General features: G+C 37.6%; 1 protein-coding gene across 2 annotated transcripts; it reads left to right on the plus strand.

Moving 5' to 3' along the window:
- Positions 1–11,494: 11,494 nt before the first annotated feature.
- Positions 11,495–13,936, plus strand: LOC131012074 (protein LIGHT-DEPENDENT SHORT HYPOCOTYLS 10-like). 2 transcript variants are annotated; one of them, XM_057939985.1, is made up of 2 exons: positions 11,495–12,260; positions 13,224–13,388. In XM_057939985.1, the coding sequence occupies exon 1, from the start codon at positions 11,683–11,685 to the stop codon at positions 12,250–12,252; it is 570 nt and encodes a 189-aa protein (XP_057795968.1). In that variant the 5' UTR covers positions 11,495–11,682; the 3' UTR covers positions 12,253–12,260; positions 13,224–13,388. The 2 variants fall into 2 exon arrangements, with proteins under 2 accessions (XP_057795968.1, XP_057795967.1); XM_057939984.1 differs by lacking the exon at positions 13,224–13,388 and adding an exon at positions 13,799–13,936 and having other exon boundaries at positions 11,499–12,260.
- The last annotated feature ends 10,639 nt before the right edge of the window (positions 13,937–24,575 follow it).

Consider the following 24,575-nt stretch of genomic DNA (forward strand, 5'->3'; position numbering starts at 1 on the left):
AGCCCACGACTTTGTATTCCTCTTTTTCATACAACTCCAGTGCCTATTTGAGGTAATCATATTGCTACGTCGCTTATGTTTTTTTTTTTTTTTTTTTTTCTTATTCTTCCTTTTTCTAGTTTATAATTCGAATTTTAGAACATTATTTAAAAATAACTTGAAAAGTTCGTTTATTTTTTATTTGACCTCATGTAGAATATGCAATTAGTGTAATTAAATTGATTAAAACTGAAAAACTCCCCACACGAATAGGGCTGTAAACAAACCAAGCTGTTAGTGAACTAATCGGGGCTCGCCTAAAAAAAAGCTCGTTTGAAATTCGTTCGTTTCCTAAACAAGCCGAATTCAAGCCCAAATGCGAGCTCGATAAAATTATCCAGCCGAACTCGAGCCTGCACATGTTCGGCTCGTAAGCTCGCGAATAGCTATTAAATAATAATTTTGTGTATTTCATTTGTTAAATATTTTCTAATTAGTAAAAATAATACTCATAATTAAAAATTAATTTACAACTAACTTGGTAAATTATCTATATATTTGAGAAAAATAAATTATAAATTATAACTCATAAATAGATTTAGAAAAGTATATATATGAAGTACTATATATGTATATATATCTAATTATAGTTTGAAATATTTATATAAGATACATATAACTTAATTAGTTAATTAAATAATTAGATAATTTTGTATATTACATTTCTTAAATAATTTCTCAATTATATATATTCAAAATATATGCTTATTAATAATTAACAAACTATATAGTTTAATAATTAACTTATTCAAGCTATAACTTTTATGGTTTAGTACTTCTTATGTAAGATACATATAACTTGATTAATAAATTAACTACTTAAATAATGTATTTATTTTGTATTTTATATAGATATCTTTAGTACTTACTGATTTACTATATGAGATACGTACTTATATAATTAATTATAGTTTAATATTTGTTATATAAGATACATACAACTTAATTAGTTAATTAACTAATTAAATATTTTATACTATCATTATATTAAAATTGAAAAATCATAAAAGCTAAGTATAACTCCTAAGCCATAAGTAAATTAAGCGAAAATAATAAGATACATATAACTTATATAACTAATTAACTATTTAACTGTGACATAAATATAATTGTAGACTTGTAGTTCATAAGTAAATAAATGGAGTAACTACAATTCATTAATATCAATTAGGATATTTATTTTACTATTTAATTATCAAAACTTATTCTAAATTTTTATAACTATACATGTATTTTTTTTTAATCAATCCTGAAATTAATGATTGAGTATTAGTAATATCTCTCCAATTTCACCATTTGAATCAAGCCAAGATTAACTCAAATAGTATAAATAATTAAAGGCCTTGTAATATCCCAAAATTTCAATTCATCAAAATAAACAAAGGATTAACCTTATATTTTATTATTTTTATCTATGAAGGAAAATCTCAACTTTTGATCGTCCCACTAAGCTAGGAATGCCTAAATAAGACCCTTTGTGACCTTGGCATTGCACGCCAAGAAGATTTGCCAAAATCGTCCTCATGTTTGTCGTAACCCCACTACTAAAAGAAATAGTAGATTCCTCAAGATTGACCTTCTGACCTGAAACCTCTTCATATCTTCTAAGAATGTCACTTATCAACCTCACTTCCGTAGTATTAGCACATCCAAAAATAATGCAATCGCCCACGAAAAATAAGTGGCTCACTCTAGGGGCAGTACGGCAAATTGTCGCCCCATGGAGCAGAACCTGGGTTTTAGCTTGGCGAAGTAACCCCGAAAGAGCTTTTGCACAGAAAAGGAAGAGGAACGGTGATAGGGGATCACCTTGGTGCAGACCCGTGCTCGGCTCAAACTCTGTTCCTAGAAAACCATTAACTAACACACGGAAAGAAATAGAGGTGACACAACGCATAATAAGATCAACCACCGAAGTATGAAAACCAAGCTGGCGCATCATAAACTCCAAGAAACTCCACTCAACCCTATCATAGGCCTTGGCCATATCCAGCTTAAAAGCAAACACCCCATCTTCCAGCTTAAAAGCAAACACCCCATTGGCCTTAGCTTTGTTAAGTTTCATCATATGAAAAATCTCAAACGCAAGAAGAGCATTGTCAGTAATATGACGACCAGGAACAAACGCAGACTGACTCACATGAATAACAGAAGGGAGAATAAGCTTAAGACGATTAGTGATAACTTTGGATACCAGCTTATACACAATAGTACATAAACTAATAGGGCGAAAATCACTAGGTAGAATGCAATGTTTTTTCTTTGGAATAAGACATAGAAAAGTGGAATTAATGGGTCTAGGGGACTCCCCATGATTAAGCACCTTAAGAAGCAGAGGGACAATATCAGACTTAGCAAACGACCAACAAGAAAAGTAAAAGATAGCTGGCATACCGTCCGGCCCAAGGGCCTTAAGAGGGTGCATTTGTTTAAGCGCTTGAATAATCTCTTCCTGAGTATAGGGGGCAATTAAGGACCTGTTCATCTCCTCAGTTACGATTGGTTCAATGGAGGTAAGGACTCCCCCCAGAGTTATAAATCGGACCCGCCGTAAAGAGCGTATGAAAATGACAGCGAAACAAATCATCCATCTCCGTATTTTTCCTAGTGAAAGTTCCGTCCCCCTTCTTGATCTCCCCTATGTGGTTTCTCTTTTTTCTACCCTCAGCCACTTTATGAAAGAAACCAGTGTTTCTGTCACCCATGGCAATCCAATCAGCTCTCGATCTTTGTTTCCACATCACTTCTTCTTTAGCCATAAGATCATCGAGTTTCACTTATAAGCCTCTGTCCGGCCTTGGTATGTGCATCTCTCGCTGGTTTCTACAACTCAGCCAGCTCTTCACGAATTTTGTTGCACCTCTTTCTGATATGCTCGAACTCTCTTTTCTCCTATGATTTTAATTCAACCCCCATGTCCTTGAGCTTTCTGTGGAGATCCCCAAAAAATTGAGTCGTGCCTCCCCCCTCCCATAATTGGGCAAAAAAATCTTTGCCTTTTTTTCTCCTTTAACCACATCGCTTCAAAGCGAAAATGCCGGGGTCGTAGGTTATCGTCGTCAGCCTGTCTATCAAGATTCATGAGCATCGGGAGTGGTCACTAGACTTTCGAGTCAAATGGGAAACTTCATATCCGGGGAAAGCCATTGCCCAAGCCGCATTGCCGAAAATTCGGTCCAATCTTTCCAAAATATGATATCTACCGCTCTGATTATTAGACCAAGTATACGGATCACCCAAAAAACCGAGATCATTGAGGCCACAATATTCGACCACATTGCAAAATGAAACCAACCTTGCATTAGCTTTAGCATTACCACCAATTTTTTCAAAGTGATACATTGTTTCATTGAAATCTCCACCGCATATCCACCTTTCTGTAACCTGTGAAAGCATCGAACACATCAAAAACCAAGTGAGATGGCGATCCTCCGTCCTACTCCAACCATAAATGCCGCAGAAATCCCACACCGGATGATATGCATCATCGATAGTTGCCAAAATATGATTCTGAGAAGAAGATTTGCATGTCACCAGTATATCCTCTGCCCACAAAAGACATAATCCTCCACGTCTACCCCCATTAGAACACTCACAATTCACCGCCATCAAATTGGAAAAACCCAGTTGCAACATGATAGAATTACATTCATTAGTAAGTAATTTGGTTTCCATGAGGAAAACCAAATCGAGACGCTTTTGTTTGGTAAGCTAAACAAGCTGACGAACTGTCAAAGGATTCCCAAGCCCTCGACAGCTCCAGAGTAAAAGATTCATTGTGCTCGGCGGTAGGGGTGAGCATCGGTTCGGTTCGGTGCAAAACCGAACCAAAAACTCAAAACCAAAAATTGAAAACTGAACCGATGGTGAAAATAGAAACCGAACCGCACCAATAGGGGGCCCGGAACCGAACCGGTAAAACTGTCGGTTTCGGTTCGGTGAACCGAACCGAAAGGTGCAGTTTTTTTTTATTTTTTTTCGAAATTACCTATTAAAAATGGTAAAATACACAAATTTCAAATGTCAAATCCCCACAACATGAACATGATAATACCAACATCACAAAAACATAAATTCTAATGAAAGTTTAACATATAGCAACATAAAAAAGTCTTAGCTAAAAAAAAAAACAAACATAACAAGTCAAGAACATGTCTTCCATTCTTCTTCCTTCAAACTTTCTTTTGCTTCAAACCTTCAAGTCTCCATTACATCATCATCGACTTCACAAATTCCAAGACTTATCAAATCTACAAAATAAAGAGAATAAACAATCAAAGAATGATATATTAAACAAATTACTTAATAAATAATTGACAAATAAAACATACCTTCTTCATGTTTTCTAATGCCCTCCAAATCTTCTTCAATTGAGATGGGTTGCTTAGACTTTCTCAACCAATCTTGAGTACAAATGAGGCTTTCAACAATCCTCTCACTTAGTGAACTCCTAAATGGATCAAGAACCCTTCCTCCGGTGCTAAAAGCCGACTCGGATGCAACGGTTGAAATGGGCACGGAAAGGATATCTCGAGCAAGATGGGCAAGAATAGGAAACCTATGTTGGTTAACCTTCCACCAAACTAATATGTTGAAGCCCTTTGAATCATCAACCCCTCTTTCTTTCTCGGCTAGGTAGAGATCCAAATCATTAGACAAATCATTATCTATGGCACGCTTTTGTTTCTTGAACTTGTCAACCAATAGATAATGAGATGAACTAGTAGTTTCCAAGGCTTGTGACTTTGAAGCTTGATCTTTCTCTTGTGTTGTTGTAGGAGTTGAAGTTTGATTAATATGCAAAGACTTGTAATCATCTAATAATTCATAAAGTTCATCTTTGACACTCTTTGCAATTGCTCCTTGACCACTATTATTATAGCAACAAAAACTGCAACTAAACAGTAAAATTGTTCTTTGCAATTGTTCGGTTCGGTTTGGTTTTGACTATCGGTTCGGTTTCTGCTCACCCCTACTCGGCGGGATTACTCCAAAGCAATCTCTGTCGCTGTCGCATTTGAGGTAGTTTCAACAACTGAGGGAAGAACATCTCCAATCACCGTGCTTTTAAGACACTTTTGAACAATCTCAAGCACACCATCATCATGCATATCCACGACAGTCTCCTCCCAACCTGACTGTCGTTTCTTTTTTGTACTGAAACTGGAGGGTAAGGTTTAAGTGTTTTTATTAGCTGGTTTTGGGTTTGGGGGACGAGATCTTTGAGACCATTTTTTGGGTGTACTGGTAGGTTGCATTTTGAGAATGTTTAGGAGTTTCATTGGTTGGAGTAATAACATTGTTAGGATCGAAGAGAGCTGTGAGGTTAGAGGTAGAGTTTATAGAAAAAAAGAGTGGCTTGATATCAGGGCTGTCAGCATGGAGAAGAATCGAGGTAATATTGCTGGATTCATGAGTAGGGATGTTGCTATCAGGAAGAGGGTCAGGTGATGATAAGTTCGATTTCAGGCTATTGGGGTGGGGAACCATAGGGTCATGGGAGTATGATCTTGGGCGGGGTAGGGCGTTATTGGGTCCAGGATATGAAGTAGGATTAAAAGATAAATATGGGGGTCGTGGCTTATGGGATTTAGGGGGAATATAGAAAGGTCCACCAGGTGTTTGTGAAAAGGATAGCTCAGAGTTGGGGATAGCAGCTAAGGTAGGATCTTTTTTAGTGGAAACGAGAGCTTTGGTTGGATTATGTCACACCCCAATTCTTGAAGGAATAAATATAATCGAGGTGTGAATAATTCATAGAAATAAACAAGGGAAAAACCTTGTTAAAAATCGAAATAGGATAGAAAGTCGGGCTATGCCCCTTTGGATCACAAGTTTTGTTTCATGCTTCTGACAACCGACATTCATTAGCATAAATTTAGTAGTGACGAGTCTAAGCTCGGTCAGGTATATCATTTGAAATTTAACATGAAGATCTTAAGTTTGGGAAAAACAAAAGACTGATATGAGTAATTGCTACAACGGAAGTCTAACATAGGAATTTAACCCTAGCCTCAGCTCCGTCCCGTCAGCACCAGCCAGCCAACCTGAAAACATTTGAAAGAAATTTTGGGCTAAGTACTAATGTACTTAGTGGGCATGCATTTTCTGAAACATTTCATATTTTAATAAAGACAGTTTATCCAATCATACTTGACATGACTTAGAAGGTTTTAAAGTGAAAGAACTTCTAAGCATGTTAAAACATTTCTTTCTTTTGTGCGCACATGTCACACTCCCTTTCTGTTACTCGCTGTGATCCCGGACCTTTTAGCCACCGACGGATCCGTTTCTCCCATTTACTTGAACTGAGGGCGTAACCCAGACAAGTTTACTTTTGACCTCGGGACGCTACCCAGGCAGGCCCTTTCATTACATGCTTCAGAACACATCCAGCAAGCACCCTTATAACGCCTCTTAGTTAGTGCCCGATGGAGATCAACCCACCGAGTCAGCTAACGAGTGTACACAATTCTCAAATAACGTGTTAGGCCATAAGAGAACCTCAATTGATACGTTGTGGCGAGCCTTAAACAGAGCAGAGTGCACATAAACATTTTATTGGATAAACAGTTTGCATTTCATTGAATAAGTAATTTGCATTTCATTGAAACATTTAGAGCTTAATAACTCAATCATACTTTATACATTTGGAAAGTAAGCCCACCTGTATAGGCAAAGCCTGTCGTTTAACCTTATCTCTGAATCGGAATAGCAGTGCTAATCCTCCTGACGTTCAAAGCCTACAAGAAATCTATTCTTAATAGGTATCCTTGAATCTAATCTTAAGTCACGGTAAAGTACTTAACATTCTATGATTCACTTAGCCGGGTTTTCAAAATTTATAGAATAAATAATTGAAAACATTTCTCTTGAGTTAAGAACACCAACAATATTCTTACTCATCCTTCTTTTGTAATTGGAGTTATAAATAAAACCAATTAAAACATGATGCAATGCATGGCTCATTTCATACTTAAGCATAAAAAGTGTTTACTAAAATATGCTCAAGTTCCTAGTTCGTTCTGCTCTGTTACGTTAACCAGCTCTGGTCTCTACCGGCTCTGGCTATCCCAGCTCTGGTTCCCAACTCTGGCCTCCCAGCTCTGGCCTTCGAGTTCTGGCTTCCAGCTCTGGCATTCAGCTCTGGCCTTCGAGCTCTGGCTTCCAGCTATGGCATTCAACTCTGCCTTTCAGCTCTGGCATTCAGCTCTGGCCTTCAGCTCTGCTCTGCCTTCCAGCTCTGCTCTGCCTTCCAGCTCTGCTCTGGCCCTTCCAGCTCTGCTCAGCCTTCCAGCTCTGCTCTTTCCAGCCCTGGCTTTCCCAGCTCTGGTGATCAGCTCTGACGGTTAGCTCTGATGGTCAGCTCTGGATTTCCAGCTCTGGATTTCCAGCTCTGCTCAGCCTTCCAGCTCTGCTCTTTCCAGCCCTGCACTCTCGCTACTCTGCTCTGCTCTTCACCCCCAACCTCTGAACACCTCACGACTGATTTACCCACACAGCCAAGTCCACAAAATTCTACCTTTCTTCCATTTCTTAACACAGACACCCAAAGTATGCAAGCATGAAAACAAGACTCTACCTTTATCTATTCTTTCAAATCTTATGCAGCAAAATACATATAAACACACAAAAACATGAACATGAATATATGGGTTTAAAGATCGAAAAGTGAAGTGAAGAAGCAAAAGTTAAAGGTGAAACCTTGGCTTGAATTTCTGGGTGAATCGTTGGCTGCTGTTCTTGAAGTTCTCTTCGGTTGGAAAGAGAGAGAGAATTGCGTGAATGAGAGAGAGAGTGCAGCGGAGGTGTATTTGAAGAGGGAGAGAGAATAGTGAGGCGGTGGAGGTGAGTGAAAATATCTTGGAAACAAGATGGGTTGGGCTTTGTTTGGAAAGGTTTGGGCTCTCATTTTATTACCCATAATTAATTAAAACATAAGGCCCAAACAAAAATAAATCCCAACTCATGGAATGCTTGAATGCTTAATCAAATAAATATGCAATGCATATGAATTTAATAACTAAATTTACAAATGCTTTTGTAAATCATTTTTGTTGGAATTAAAATAAATTCTTTTTCTCAATCAGGCGTGAATCATCTTAAATCTAAGTTCAAAAATTTATTCTAAACTTAGCTCGAGGAAAACGGGGTATTACAGATTATTAGGTGGAGTTTCAGTTGGTTGAAAAGGCTTAGGAGAAGTTATAGAGGAGCTCGTGTTACCATTCCTGGTCATCGGGCGAAGCCTTTTGAGAGGGGAGGCCTTAAGCATTGGACCATACAACAAATCTTCAAAATGTTTACCATATTCATTATCGTCTGTCTCTTTCTCACATGCCCGAGTGTGATGCCCCATGATACCACAACGATAGCAAAAGATTGGTAAGTTTTCATACTTCAACGGTATCCAAAGGTGTTGCCCTGCAACCTTGATAGTTATTCCACGAAGGAGTGGCATAATAACATCAAAATTGACCTTAAACCGAGCAAAACACCCTGCATAATTAGCTTCCATATCTATCTCTTCAACATCCCCAATTTGTGTAGCAATATTGTGAAGAACTGGCAAATTCATACACTTTATAGGAAGGTCATAAGCTCGAACCCAAAAACTGCTTTTCTCAATCCGAATGTTTGAGGGCTGGGCAGCTCCATCCAAGGCAGAAATCGCAAAAAAATGTCCATCGAAATGCCAAGGTTGTCTATGGAGCACCCACTCCCGATCCTCTTTTGTTTCGAACGTGAAGAGAAAAAGGTTTTTCCTCCACTCTCGTACGGAGAACTCGTGAGGAGTCTTCCAGGACTTCTTCATAATCTCAATAAGATGAAAGCCATTGGGTGGTTTACTACAAACAAGTCGACCCACAAGACAAGGTTTTTCCACAATTCCTTCCCTGATATCGGAACCCTGAATTTCCACCACTTTGGCCTCTCTCTTAGTACGCTCATAGGGGCCAAACTCCGATCCACAACCCCACGGCGATGCACCGCGCTCCATAAAACCTGCACAAACAAAGGAGAAGAAAAAGTAAAACCACCAACCCTACGCACTCAAGAAGAGTAGTCGAGCAGGAGGGGTGAGACACACATAAGACATAAGAAGAAAAGAAACGAAGAACAAAGACAGGCGAGGAGAAGAGGGAGAAGACGGACAAGCCACCGACTAAACACAGGGCTAAACCCTAGACACACACTCCGGCGAGAACAAAAAACCCTAAGAGAAAACCTAGAGAACAAAACCCTAGACGAAAAGGGAACTAGTGCGTCAAATTAAGTATACATGTAATTAATGTTACTATATATATTCACATTCGATCAATGAAATTAATCAGTGCGTCAAATTAAGTATACATGAAGTAATGTAATTATTAATTTTATTTTTTTTGAAAATACAAGAGGTATCTGGATATAATCAATTATGCAACCCGCATGCAGGCCGGACCTCACCACCATCCAAACGGTGGGAAAATATCACCACACTCAGGCGAGAAAAAGCTCTGCGTGTGGAACCTCTATACCAAACAATACAACACCGTACACAAGCGGGAATACGACACCACCTAAAATGAAAAAATATTACCGCAAGCAAGCGGAATTGAGCTCTCCCAAAAGAAAGTCTTTGGTAACGTAATTATTAATTAATGTTACTATATTTACATTCAATCCATGAAATTATAAACTTTAGGAGCGAACAAACCTTGTGAATTGTTAATGATCTTCAATATATGAAAATGCAACAATATTATTTAATTAAAGTGCTTGTGAAATTGAAATTAGTAAACCAAAATAAAACACTAAAAAATTTAGCAAAAGAACTGAAAATCTGAGATGTGACAAGCCATGAGTCAATAATACATTGTCTTCTAGCCATATGGGTATTTTTTTAATTTTTCAATTTGTTTTTATCTCTAAACATTCCTAACAGCAAAAAGTGAGATGTAAAAAGTCTAAAATAAAAGACAACTCTATACTGCAGGCCTTTGTACAATAAGCTAGCTAGCAAGATAAAGCATGTATATATATAAATATATGGGAGTCCGTATTATAACTTATAATGTAATGTGTTATTTTGTATTTATGTGTATCATTGGAATATATGTATTAACGCACATATATTTTAAATTATGTGAGAAGAAAAACTCAGAATATAGCCGACAAGAAAAAGTGGGATTTTATGCTGTCTCGCTTTCTACTTAATTAATTAACCCAGGTTACTTTGAGCTGTTTACCTAGTCCTTATAAAAACCACTGTCTCTCATTTTCAAATTGCAATATATTGATAGTGATCGCCTTTAACTTAATTATGCTATTCCAACACAACACACGTATATATAGGAAATGATCATATAGAATGCGCTATATGCACGGACGAGTAAAATTGAAAACATTAATTTTCAATATTAAAAAGAATTAATTTTAATTTTTTATATCTATTTTTTTTTTCTAAAATTTTTACTGTTATTTTGACCTTGCGTGTATTTTACCTTCAAAATGCATCTATCATGCATGTGTCGCGTATTTAATGCATCATGTAAATAAAATGTAATTCAAATTTGGATCTATACATGATCCCCACCCCTATACACACACCCACACCCACACCCACACCCACACCCACATATTTATATAAAATTTGAATTTATTAAAGAGGAGCACCATATATATACATGTACATACATATATGGAATTCAGTTCGGGCAAAAACCAAGTTTTTTCCCAAGTTTAGATAGTATATTATAGTTATGCGGAAAAAAATCACAATTAAATATAGAATATTATTTTATATGTAAAAAGCATACTATTTGAAAATTAATCTTGATCATCCATATCAATCAAGATACATGAATTAAATAAGTTTCTAGTACAATAGAATAATGACAATTTTTGTTTATCTCTTTGCTATATATATATAATTTACAACATGTACTAATTACTTTGCATAAATACTACCACCAACATATATGCTCAGAAAATGGGATTAGGTCGAGTGTCTCACAATTTTATGTGTGTCACTACGTCCCATTTTTATATCTATTATTTTAAAAATATTTTTTATAAAAATAAAATTCATTATAATACTATGAATTATACTTAATTTTTATTTTAAAAAATTATTTTTTTTATAAAATATATACCATGAATTTGAATTTATGAACCTGTTATTAACTAATAAAAGTGAATTAAATGATAAAAAAATAATTATATACCCTAATTTGATGGAATAAATCATAGTTAATAATCACAAAATTAAACTAAAGCATCCAAAGTTGAAATTGAAGAATATATATATAAACAAAATTAAAAATAAAACACGAAATGAGACATAAAATATGGTACATTGAATTTCATTCCACGTAAAATAAAATAAAATATGCAACAAAGTAATCCAATTAATTAGTGAATAGTATCCAACTAAATAGACCATTAAAGGAAGAAAAATGGTCTTGTCAATGAAGAAAAAAGAGGAGTAGCTAAAGCACTTTGATTGGTCCTTTCTCTTGTCTCCTCAATAACCTCATGATTTGATCACCCACTTAAATTAAATCAAATTCATCCTCATTTGCAAACCATATTATTCAATTCAATTTACTCTACACCAATTCTTGAAAACCCCCACAAAAATACAATAAATAAAAAGGGATGATGCCCAATATTAATCTAAGTGGAGAAGGATCATCATCATCATCAAGATCAGCTCCAGCTCCTCCACCGGATCAAGATCACCACCCGCGGCTGCCGCCGCCGCCTCAGCTGAGCCGGTATGAGTCGCAGAAGCGGCGCGACTGGAACACCTTCGGGCAGTACCTGCGGAACCAGCGGCCGGCGGTGGCGCTGCCGCAGTGCAACTACACGCACGTGCTGGATTTCATGAGGTACCTTGATCAGTTCGGGAAGACTAAGGTGCATATACAGGGCTGCGCCTTCTTCGGCCAGCCCGAGCCCGTGGGCCCCTGCACCTGCCCCCTCAGGCAGGCATGGGGCAGCCTCGATGCCCTCGTGGGCCGCCTCAGAGCTGCCTACGAGGAAAATGGTGGGCTCCCCGAGACGAACCCCTTTGCCAATGGGGCCATCAGGGTTTATCTCAGGGAGGTTAGGGATTCCCAGGCGACTGCCCGAGGAATCCCGTACAAGAAGAAGAAGAAGAGGAGGAAGAAGAATAATGAAGCTGTCGCCTCAAATTTTCATCAGATGCAAACTTCTGGAATTTGATTAATATGGTAATATTATTCATACATATATATTTATATATGATATGGTATGGTTTCATCTTAATTATTTACCGTTGAACTTCAAACTTATTGATGCTAAACTGTGTAACCTTTTTTTTTCTTTTTCTGGTGCAATTCTTGTAATTCAAAAGATTTTATATCATGCATACAATATATATGTATGTGTGCTCGGAGAGTTGGGAAAACGAAACCTTTCTTGTGTTTCGTTAAGAACCCTAGCTAATTATCCAGAAACCCTAATTTGTATACATTTTTGTCCAAAGTTAAATCAGAATTGGAAGTGATCAATATTTATAGTGTGATTTCACTGTGTGAAAATGATGTACCAACTCCATATCTCGAGGAGAACAGCGAAGAATGAGATTTTTGCAGAGGAAAAAATAAAATCGGCGATTTTTATGTGCTTTTTAAATTGTTTTTTTTTTTTTTTTACCATATTTTAGAATTTAATATATGAAGGAAATTATATATATATATTTTCAACTTTTGTCCATTCTTTTGTCTTTTTGGATTTGGCACAATCTTGTGCTCGCCATCAAAGCGTGATCCCATTATGCTAGTTCATCAAAATTATACTCCCCAAGCTTTGATTTTCATAATAGGTAATGCTTTATTATTATTTTTTTTCACTTATTTTGCTAATCTATTTCTATTTTTATTTTTTTATTGGCTCTAACATTTATTATTAAAAATAAATATGGACATATTAGAAAAGTTTATTCGTATATATTATTTTTCCAATAATTACCTAACTAATCCTTATGTAAATTCTAATATTTGCCTATATAATTGAGACAGAGGAATCATATATACACACACATATAATATATATATATATATATATATATATATATATATATATATATATGCGTGTGTGTGTGGTGTTTTTCTTTGCTTGATTACATATATGATGAGCTTGATCTTGATCAGTCGTTTCATTGTTTTGTCTAGATCATGAGTTCACCTTCACTGCCAGTGGATTGTTTGCATTTCATTTTCAGAGATCATATTTCAAGAGATATGTCTTTTTCTTTCTCGCAATAAAACTTAAATTAATTGTCATTTTGTATCTTTTCTACAAGATCGGTATGGGGATTGAATCTATTACCATATATATTAAATAGTCTTAGTTGTTGAACAAGTCCTTCATAGTTAATATGCAACTATAAATATAACTTTCTCTTCTATACTTCAAGTCCCAAAAAGAAGAAAAAAGAAAGAGTTTTAACTTGATTCTACATATATATTTTTTTTCCGAGGGAATAATGTAATTAAGTATATATATATATAACAGATTATTTGATTAGTTTCATATAACATATTAATTAGATAAGAAACAAAAAAAACATAGTATTAATTAGATAATATGTGCACGTATAAGTAGATTAATATTAAAACTTCTTCTCGTCTTGATTTTGTTTTGAGATACTATATGTTTGTGGAATTTGACACGCAAGATTTTCTATCTCTAATTGTTTTTCTAATTAAACCCTCTCCTTTTCTTTTGCTATATCTGATGTTTGTAGATGCTGAAAAACAAAGAACAGAACACCCATTTCAAAAGAACGGAGTCCAACTTGGAATATAAAATAAAATAAAATAAGAATGTAGTATCATTTTGGGCACAAGACATACAATGAATGCATCATCTTACTAGATCCACGGTGGATACATCATCTTATTGAATAAATATATCACTTGGATTCAAACCTTAAAGGGAGCAAAAATTTTATTTTTTGTACATTAATTTTAACAGTGAATGCATTTATTAGTTATATTAGTTTTCACGTTTTCACAGAAAATGTACTCCTCCGTTCACTGAAAATGGGACACATTTTTTGAACACGAGTTTAAATAAAAGGAGTGGTTAATGGAGAAAGGGTCTCACCATTATATAAAATGAGTGGTTGAGATTTAATTAAATGTGATTTTTTTGTAAACAAAGGATATTTGTAAGGATAAAATATAAGAAAAAGATGTACTAAAAGGACAAGTGCTCCATTTTTCGTGGACAACGAAAAGTGTAATTGTGTCTTATTTTTCATGGACGAAGGCAATAATTTTTATTAAAACCACACCTCATATATATATATATGTATCATGAAGGAGAATGAAAATGTATGTAGTACTTGGATATTTTGTTGAATATAAAAAGTAATTCTATTGGGTGACAACTTGTAAATTTCTGTACATCAATGAAATTAATAAAAGTTGTAAATGTTATTCTATTATAATTTATAAGTAATTGACCAGTGTCATCCGTACACTTAATTATTGGGCTAGCTTAATAATGAATTAAAATCGACTCGACAAAAGAAAGATCAAAAAAGAAAAAAAGGAAAAGATGAAGTACAAAATTTACATAACATAAAATTAACCCCATACATATTTTACCGTATGTACATAAAATTAAAATTAAAAAATCAGAATAAAAGCAAAAACATAACGTCACCCCTTTCTTACAAATAATTAGCGTTGCATGCACAGCAGCACCGCGATACGATGTAAACATTTTTATTTTAAAATTACAAGATATATCTACTATATAATTAAATATAGGGGTGGGAAAATAATTGTACGTAGGCGAGACCACTATCCACACAAATATAGGAATACTATCTATATAAAATGGGTAATTAGTCGCATGCAAGCGGAATTGAACCCAAACTCTCACAAATGAAAGTGTTTGAGTGCCTCAGTTTTGCCACTTGAATTAAGCCTCATTGACAATGTTGAACATGGTATTTGAATTCATATTTGTAGGGCTGTAAACATAGGGATTTTTATTGTCTTTTCTTGATGTTCTTCATTGTGTACAAAACGCCCTTTTATAGGGTGAAGAAACAATATACAAGGAAAGAATAAACTACTATAATCAAGGATCTTGATTGATCTTTGATTACTTAATTACATCTTATCCAATATTTTCCACAATTATTTTCCACACTCCCCCTCAAATTGATTAACGGGATTCCCGATATTCAACTTGCCAAGAACTTCTGAAAAATTCTTGGAGTTCACAGCTTTGGTTAGGATGTCAGCGAGCTGATCTTCGGATCTCACAAAGGGTAGGGTCACGATCCCTCCTTCAATCTTCTCTTTGATGAAGTGCCTATCAACTTCAACATGTTTAGTTCTATCATGTTGCACTGGGTTTTCAGATATGCTGATGGCGGCTTTGTTGTCACAGAACATTTGGCATGTTTTTGTTGGATGAAGTCCTAACTCCATTAGTAGCCTTCTCAACCAAAGAACTTCCGTCAGCCCACTCTTGATTCCCCTGAATTCTGCTTCTGCACTCGAGAGAGCCACTACCTTTTGTTTCTTGCTTCTCCATGATACGAGGTTACCTCCTATGAAGGCAAAATATCCTGCTGTAGATTTTCTGTCAATTGGGTTCCCAGCCCAATTTGCATCTGTATAGGCTTGAATTTCCAAGTGACCAGTTCTTTTGAATAGTACTCCATAATCAAAGGTTCTTTTCAGATATCTCACAATTCTAAGTGCGGCTTCCCAGTGATCAACTTGGGGTTGGTGCATGAACTGGCTAACAACTCCAACAGCGTAGGCAATATCCGGTCGAGTATGGGAGAGATAGATAATCTTCCCTACCAGACGTTGATATTGTCCACGATCAGCTAACTCTGCTCCCTTCACAATCTGTAGCCCATGATTTGTCACAATAGGTGTTTCCGCTGGTTTGCAATCCAGCATTCCTGTCTCTGCAAGAAGATCTAGAGTGTATTTCTTCTGACTGATGAAGATCCCTCTCTTTGATCTGAGTACTTCAATGCCAAGAAAGTACTTCAGTCTCCCTAAGTCCTACATCTCGAATTCTTTGAACAGGCTTTCTTTCAACTTCTGAATTTCTTCTAAGTCATCCCCTGTTATGATCATATCATCAACGTAAATGACTAAGCAAGAAATAAGATCACCTCGCTTCTTCAAGAATAAGGTGTGGTCTGCGTTGCTTTGTTGGTACCCAAACTTCTTCATAGCTTCGGTGAAACGTCCAAACCAAGCCCTGGGAGACTGTTTGAGGCCATATAGAGTCTTCTTCAGTCTGCACACCTCACCTTCTTCAAAGTCATCTGAAAAGCCTTGAGGAACATCCATGTAAACCTCCCTTTCCTCCTCGAGTTCTCCATGGAGGAAGGCATTTGTAACATCAAACTGGTGAAGATCCCAGTCTCTGTTGGCAGCTATAGATAGAAGAACTCTGACGGTGTTCATCTTTGCCACAGGTGAAAAAGTCTCCTCATAGTCAATCCCATACATCTGTGTATATCCTTTGGCAACCAGTCGAGCTTTGTATCGCTCAATCGATCCATCTGGTTTTCTTTTGATGGTGAAAACCCATTTACATCCAACAGTCTTCTTTCCCTTTGGTAATCTACACTTTTCCCAAGTATGATTACGATTCAGAGCACTGATTTCCTTTTTCATGGCGGCCCTCCAATGCTCAATTTTGAGTGCTTGTTCTGCTGATTGTGGAATCTCCTCATCATATAAGGCTGCTTCATAAGCAGTGGCGGTTTTGGACAAGTTTCCCTTGGCGAAATTTCCAATAGGGTACCGAGTATTCTTTCCAAACTTTTCTGGAGAGTATCGTTTGGGAGGAATACCTCTAGTACTCCTAGGAGGCAAGACGTATCTCCCGGCATCACCATCTGCCGTATTATTCTGTTCTTCTACACCAATATGAGGAATATGATCAGTTGAATCGGAAAGAACAGTAGGTTCTGAATTTCTTACCGGAGATATCGGGTGAGGAGATATGGGACGCTGAGGCGGAGAAGAGATTGATTCTGAAGTGGATGAGAGCTGCTCGGTGGTAAGGTTAACAGTCTCTGGTGGGCCTGCTTCAGGACTTGGCATTGGTAACCAGCTTAACACGTCTATTTCACTCTTTTCCTCACTCTCCCCCTGACTGTTAAGGTGGGTATCATAAAAATATTCGGTTTCAAGGAAATCACAATTCATCGTGGTTAAGACTTGACGGGTCTTTGGATTGTAACACCTATAACCTTTTTGGTTAACCCCATATCCTACAAAGACACACTTAAGGGCACACGGAGAGAGTTTAGTTCTTTCATGTTTGGGGATATGAACAAAGACTGAACACCCGAATACCCGAGTTTGAAGAGTAAGTGTAGGAGGGACATAGGCCAAAGTGGATAGTTTTTGCAGAGGGGTTTGTAACTGGAGAGTTCTAGTAGGAAGACGATTTATGAGATAGACTGAAGTGGCGACAGCTTCAGGCCAGAAGTGAGTGGGCACTTTAGATTCAATCATCATAGCCCGGGTCATTTCAAGAAGGATTCTATTTTTCCGTTCAGCAACGCCATTTTGTTCGGGGGTATGGGGGCAAGTGGTTTGATGGATTATCCCTTTTTGTTGACAAAAATTCTGCATAGAGTGATTAACAAATTCCCCCCCCCCCCATTATCGGTTCTAAGGGTCTGAATTTGTTTTTGAAATTGAGTTTGAACCAGGGCAAAAAAATGGGTAAATTTTTCAAAAACTTCAGACTTATGTTTGAGAAAGTATACCCACGTCATCCTAGTACAGTCATCAATAAAAAGCAGGAAATACTTAAAACCTTGACCCCCCGAAACAGGAGATGGTCCCCAAATATCAGAATGTACTAAGGAAAAAATAGAGTCAACACAATTGGGTTTAAAAGACTGTCTGTGGCTCTTAGCCCAAACACAAGTTTCACATGATAATGACTCATTTTTTACTAACTCGGGAAACAAAATTTTAAGATAACCCGTAGATGGATGCCCTAACCGACGATGCCAAAGCCAAGCTTCCCGGTCAGCAGTCCCGTGAGCCAGCATCACCTTACCTTGTTGAGCTATCTCATCCACGTAATACAATCCATCCCGCTCAGTGCCACGTCCAATAATCTCCCCCGTCCTGATATCCTAAAGAAGACAGAAGTGAGGATGCATGACCAGGGTATAATTGAGATCTTTTGTAACATGGCTAATAGACAAGAGTTTATGAGAAAGAGAGGGAACATATAGACAGTTTGAAAGACGAAGAGTAGGGGAGATTTCTATAGTTCCGGCTCCTTCAACACGAGTCAGGTCACCGTTTGCAGTTTGAACATGTGTTCGGTATGGTGGTGACGACTCAAGGATATCAGTTCTCTCAAAAGTCATAGTATCAGTAGCCCCACAGTAAAAAATCCACCTTTTATCTCTATCCTGTTTATCACTAGAGATTTGATATGCAGCGGAAGTATTTAGTGGCTTTCTACATGATTGGGAGGTACTTTTAGTATTGTGTAGAAAACTAGGGTACTTATGTAATTTGTGGGAATCTAGAGGGGCAGATTGTATAACATGGGGTGATATTTGCAGTTTAGAACAACTTACGGGAGGCATTTGTAATAAATGAGAATTTGGGGGACTTATGGGCAAGACATGGGGTTCTTTATGGAAATAGGCAAAATTAGGAGGGTTTGGTGTAAAAACACCAAACCCTATACCTGAATTTTGAGAGTAGGCGCCTCCCTCATTCACTCCTCCCCCATTCACGCCAGTCACCTCCTCAAATCGGCCTCCTCCATTCTGCCCAAACTCCGGCGACCGGTCCACGGCCACCGCTGCTGCCCTCGCGGCCAACGTCGCCGCTCCGATCTGCTCCTGTTTGTCTCCACTTCCACTCGCCATTTTCCCTTTGGCGAGCTTTGATTTATCTTCCCTTTTCTGATTTTGAGGGTTCCCTGAGCGCGGTGGTTTGCTTCTGCTGGCGGCGGTGTGTGGTGGTCGGCCCTCCGGCCGTTGAGTAGGGCGGTGAATGGCGGTGAGTCCGGCTCTGCCCCCTCCCGATGATGATAAGGCGTTGATGTCGGCGTGGTGGTTGCCGGCTGCAAGATTTGCAGTCGGGCGGCCTCTCTTCTCACTTTCGAGAACGCCGACTCCGCTGAGGGAGCCGGGATTTCTTTGGTTCTGTGGCTCCTTGGCTGTTGGGTTACTTTGTTTGTATTTGGTTTTGGTTCTAAGGTTTGTATTTCTCTCGACATTCTGATCTAATTTTTAGGAAGGAGAAAGGAAAAAAACGGCAGTTTGGCTGCCTTGATTTGGGTCGAGAAAGGTTGAGGAAAGGCAATGGAACAATGAGGAATTTTTTTCTGAGTTCCAAGGATTACACCTGCTCTGATACCAAGTTGAACATTGTATTTGTGTATTTGAATAAAGAATTCATATTTGTAGGGCTGTAAACATAGGGATTTTTATTGTCTTTTCTTGATGTTCTTCATTGTGTACAAAGCGCCCTTTTATAGGGTGAAGAAACAATATACAAGGAAAGAATAAACTACTATAATCAAGGATCTTGATTAATCTTTGATTACTTAATTACATCTTATCCAATATTTTCCACAATTATTTTCCTTATGCATCAGTCACATTATATTACGTATTTATCGGAATGACATTATATATAGACTTATAGTTATACATTTATTGAATTAACACGTGATCACCTTCTATATCTTTTTATATAATTTTAAATAATGAGTAATGTGTTTTAGTTTCTACAGAATGTAATGAATATAAAATATAAGAAAAATAAGGGGCAAATTGCATAGAAATACCCCATTTTAATCAAAATTTGATTTTTTGACAATCATTTTAATTGTTGCAAAAATTTCAACAAGCTTTCAATTTGTTGCAATATGTCCGTCCGGATAAATTTTCGGCCAAATTAAATCTGAGTTGGCAGCCGGAATGCCAACGTGGCATCAAAAATGCCAAATCACACTCACAAAGCCCCCTCCCACGCGTCACTCTTCCCCCTCTTCCCCCTCCCAAGTGAAATGCCGCCTTACCGCCCAGATGAACAGCCGCCGGCTGTCCTCCAGCCCTGCCGCCGGCGCCATCATCTTCGCCGTCCCCGAATTCCCCAATTCCCGTTCTTTCCGCATCTCTGAGATTCTCCAACGAGTGGTCGAGATTCCTCCAGCCCCAAATCACGCATTCGCTTAGCTCCTTCGGGTGGCTGTGCGCCACCGCGGCGGAGATCGAGCCGCTAGAGTTGGAAATCTTCTCAAATTATACCAAATGCCCCATTTGGTGCATCGAACCGCCACGCCACCGCCACCATCTTCCTCTCGCCTCATCTCTCTCCACGTCTCACCATCTCACAGCGCGCACACACACAGAAATCATACCGCCCCAAGCGTCGCCTCCTTAATTTTCTGACGACCTCAGCAGCCTCCATGGAGCTCTTGACTTAATTAAAACTCAAGAAAGTTGGCAACCTAAATGAGTTTGGAGATACAAGGGGAGGCCGCAACAGAGTGAGAGAGAGAGAGGGGGGGGGGAGGGGCGGAGGAAGTAGCGGCGGTGGGAGATGGGGGAAGGGGAAGCGTCCGATGGAGGTGGAGAAAGGGGGAGAGCCGACGGAGGTCGAGATTCTGGGCAGATCTGGGCGGCTGTGGCGGCGGTGGAGGAAGTGAGAGAGATGGTGAGAGTCGACGAGGAGAGGGGGAAGAGGGATGGGGAAGAGAGAGAAAGAGGGTGACGTGGGAGGGGGGAGGGGGAAAGAGAGAGAGAGAGAGTGAGGTGGGGGGATGGTGGGTGTGATTTGGCATTTCTGATGCCACGTTGGCATTCCGGCTGCCAACTCAGATTTAATTTGGCCGAAAAATTTATCCGGACGTACATTGCAACAAATTGAAAGCTCGTTGAAATTTTTGCAACAATAAATTGTCAAAAAATCAAATTTTGATTAAAGTGGGGTATTTTCATGCAATTTGTCCCAAAATAAATATTAAGATGGACAATATATTGAAAGTGTTAAGTCGAATAAATGTATGCAAGTTACATTCGTTCTTCAAATAACAATACTTAAAAGTCATGATATAAGATAATTCGAATAATTAAAGTTCAAATGTTGAATAATTCAACCAAATTTGAATTATTCAATTTTATACTTTGTTTTTCTTATTTCATGATCCAAATTGTATTAAAAATTGAAATAAAAAAAATATAATTATGAATTTTTAAAACTTTGTTATGTATATTATGCATGACCTTTTATATTGGACTTTTAATTTCAATAACTTTCAATATATTTCGATGAAATAATAATTTCTTAGTAATCTCTCAAAAACAATTGTAATTAATCACTAACCATCTCTATTTAAAAATTTAGAACTTTATCTAAAACAAAATTACATCAAAATAAGAATAACGTGTTTTGTGTACAAATGACATGAAAAGAATGTTCTTTGTAGTTTTTGGTCTACAGAATGAGAAGGAAAACTAAAACATAAAAGATTCTACGTTATTCTCGACGAAAGTGTGTGCCAAATTAATATGCTTTGTATTTTTAATCTACAGCCACGTACGGTTGTTATTGTTATGGTTTGTTACTGATTTTTAATTTTTTTAAGGAAAAAGAATTGCTTTTATCATAAATATATTTATGGCCTTTGACACTTTACACTCAAGATTTGATTAATCAGATTTTTCATATTTTAAATTGGATGCAATCAAGTCCCTCCTGCGGCCAACTTAAGCATCATTTGTCAATTTTATTTTATTTTGTGGGTCCCACTTAACGAAGAACCTAGAATACTCAGACGAAATTGAGAGGTTGAGAGTAAAAATTATGCAAATTAATTGAGGGGTTTTGTTGTTATTGATGTTCAATATTCGAAATAAGTTCCAATTCTTCATTTGGGTCAAGCTTTTCTGTTTTGCTCAGCCAATAGAGTAAACAGACGAAATTGAGAGTTGAGAGTAAAAATTATGCAAATTAATTGAGGGGTTTTGTTGTTATTGATGTTCAATATTAGAAATAAGTTCCAATTCCTCATTTGGGTCAAGCTTTTCTGTTTTGCTCAGCCAATAGAGTAAAGCGAGGAAATCACAAATGAAGGAGATGGAAGAAGGTAATGACTTGGCGATGAAGGTGGAAATCTTCAAGAAAATGATGACAGCAGCCCGCGATGGAATGAAGGCGAAGGAAAGAAAGATCAGCAATTTGGAGGCGGAGTTGCGTCCTACATGATATGAGAGAGAGAGAGAGAGAGAACGCCAACAAAAATAGGATTGAAGACTTGGAAGAGGAGGTCGAGAGAAAGAGAAAGTCGGAATCAGCAAGGCGAGGCAGCTCGATCCCGCCGTGTTCGAGCTCGAGGAGTCCGGGATCGAGATCGCCTCCTTGTATGAACAAATCGATGGATTGGAGGACCTTTACAACCAGATAAGCAAAGGAAGCTCGAGCGAAGATGAGGATATTTGAAGCCTCAAAGCGAAGCTGGGTAAGGTGCATCAGGGCGAGAAGAGGACGTTGTTGAAGGCAAAGAGTTTAGCCGAGGAGATGGAGGTGTTGAAGGGGGAGTGGAAGTTTGCTATGAAGGGGAAAGACAAGAGCTCCAAAGCTATGGAAGATTTAGCTATGAAGAAAAAGGTATGATGTGATAGTTCAAAAAGTTAAATGATACTCTTTCTTTCAAAAAAAAAAAAAAACAAAGGTAAGTAGGACTTTTTTGTGGACGGAGGGGTACTACCTTCGTCCCAAATCAATAGGCCACAAGGCTTGGGCACATATATTAAGAAATAAATAGTTTATAATAAAATAGGAGAGAAAAAATAACTTTTTGTGAGGATACATTTTCCAAAAAGTATGAGAGAGAAATAAAAAAGAGATAATTATGTGTTGAATATAATGACATTTGGTGTAAATAATGAGCTATGTGAAGATATTAATTATATATTGACTTTCCATTTTAGGAAGTGGCCTATTGAATTGAGACGTCCAAATGAAGAAACATGTCATATTGGATTGGGACAGAGGGAATATCAATTTTGGACGAAATTTTTTGTTCATATAGCTCACTAACAATGCGACATATGGCAGAGGTCATCCAAAATAAAATACACGCAGATGTAAAATAGCAATAAAAACTTTGGATATTAAAAAAATATAATAAAACTTTTTATAAAAAAATTCCTTTATGATTTTAAAATTATTTTTTCATATGGTTGTTGTCTTTATTATACATATAATTGAACACAAAAATGCATATACATAAACACAAATATATATAATTTTGCACACAAAATATGCATGATGTTGTAACGTCGCCTAGTGCAATGATATTTATGTTTAATTATATACATTTTATTTGCAATGTTATGCATATGTTTGTTTAGGGGAGGGCTATGATGAAAACAATTCTTATAGTATAAAATAGGAATAAATTTATATCATTGATCTACTCATGATCTAAAGGTTGAGATTTAATTTTAGAGAAATTATATGTAAATGTATGAATTTTATTTAAAACACGTATGAATTCGTTGTGTAAATGTTTGAATTGCAAAAATTTAAAATTATGCTACCTATGAAATTTGAACTCATGACTATGAATTCATCCAACAAGTGTATAAATTGCCTTTAGATTGACCAGCAAGTGTATAAATCACCCTTAGATCTTGGTGTGATGCCCGAGGATGAAGTGCAGAGTGATCGCCGGTGCAAAAGAGGCACAGACAAAGAGCGGCTCTGATTAAGACTTTCACGCGGAAGGGCGTAGGGATGAATCGGAACTCACCCGAGCGAGAGAGATTCTGAGAATATGCAGGTATGAGACTGCATATTCGAGGAAACCTTAAATGATTTGATAGGTGCTACTCATATCAACAAGATGCATCTTCTTTTCTGGTGCCCATGTGGAAGAAATTCCAAGGTTAAGCGTGCTTGGCTTGGAGCAATTCTGGGATGGGTGACCTCCTGGGAAGTTTCTCGATGAGCGTGTAAGTGATGATAAAACACGCTAAAAAAAGACTCGTGTTGGTCTGTGGGGACAGCCGTCAAGTCTGGAGTCGGGCTGTTACAGGTGGTTACAGAGCTGAACCTCTCCTAGTACGGTGTGGTTCGGGGACGAACCAAGTAGAAGTTGGTGGGCTGTGATGCCCGGGAACGAAGTGCGGAGTGATCGCCGATGCAAAAGAGGCACGAATAATGAGCTGCTCTGATTAAGACATCCAAGCGGAGGGGCACAGGGATGAATCGGAACACACCTGAACGAGAGGGATTCTGAGAATATGCAGGTATGAGATTGCATATTCGAGGAGAGCTTAAATGATTTGATAGGTGCTACTCATATAAACAAGATGCAAGATGCATGTTCTTTTCTGGTGTCCATGTTTCAAGGTTAAGCATGCTTGGCTTAGAGCAATTTTAGGATGAGTGACCTCCTAGGAAGTTTCTCGGGAAGCGTGCGAGTGAGGACAAAACACGCTAGAAAAGACTCGTGTTGGTCTATGGGGACAA

This window comes from Salvia miltiorrhiza, chromosome 2 (genome assembly GCF_028751815.1).
Source record: "Salvia miltiorrhiza cultivar Shanhuang (shh) chromosome 2, IMPLAD_Smil_shh, whole genome shotgun sequence".
Taxonomy (NCBI): domain Eukaryota; kingdom Viridiplantae; phylum Streptophyta; class Magnoliopsida; order Lamiales; family Lamiaceae; genus Salvia; species Salvia miltiorrhiza.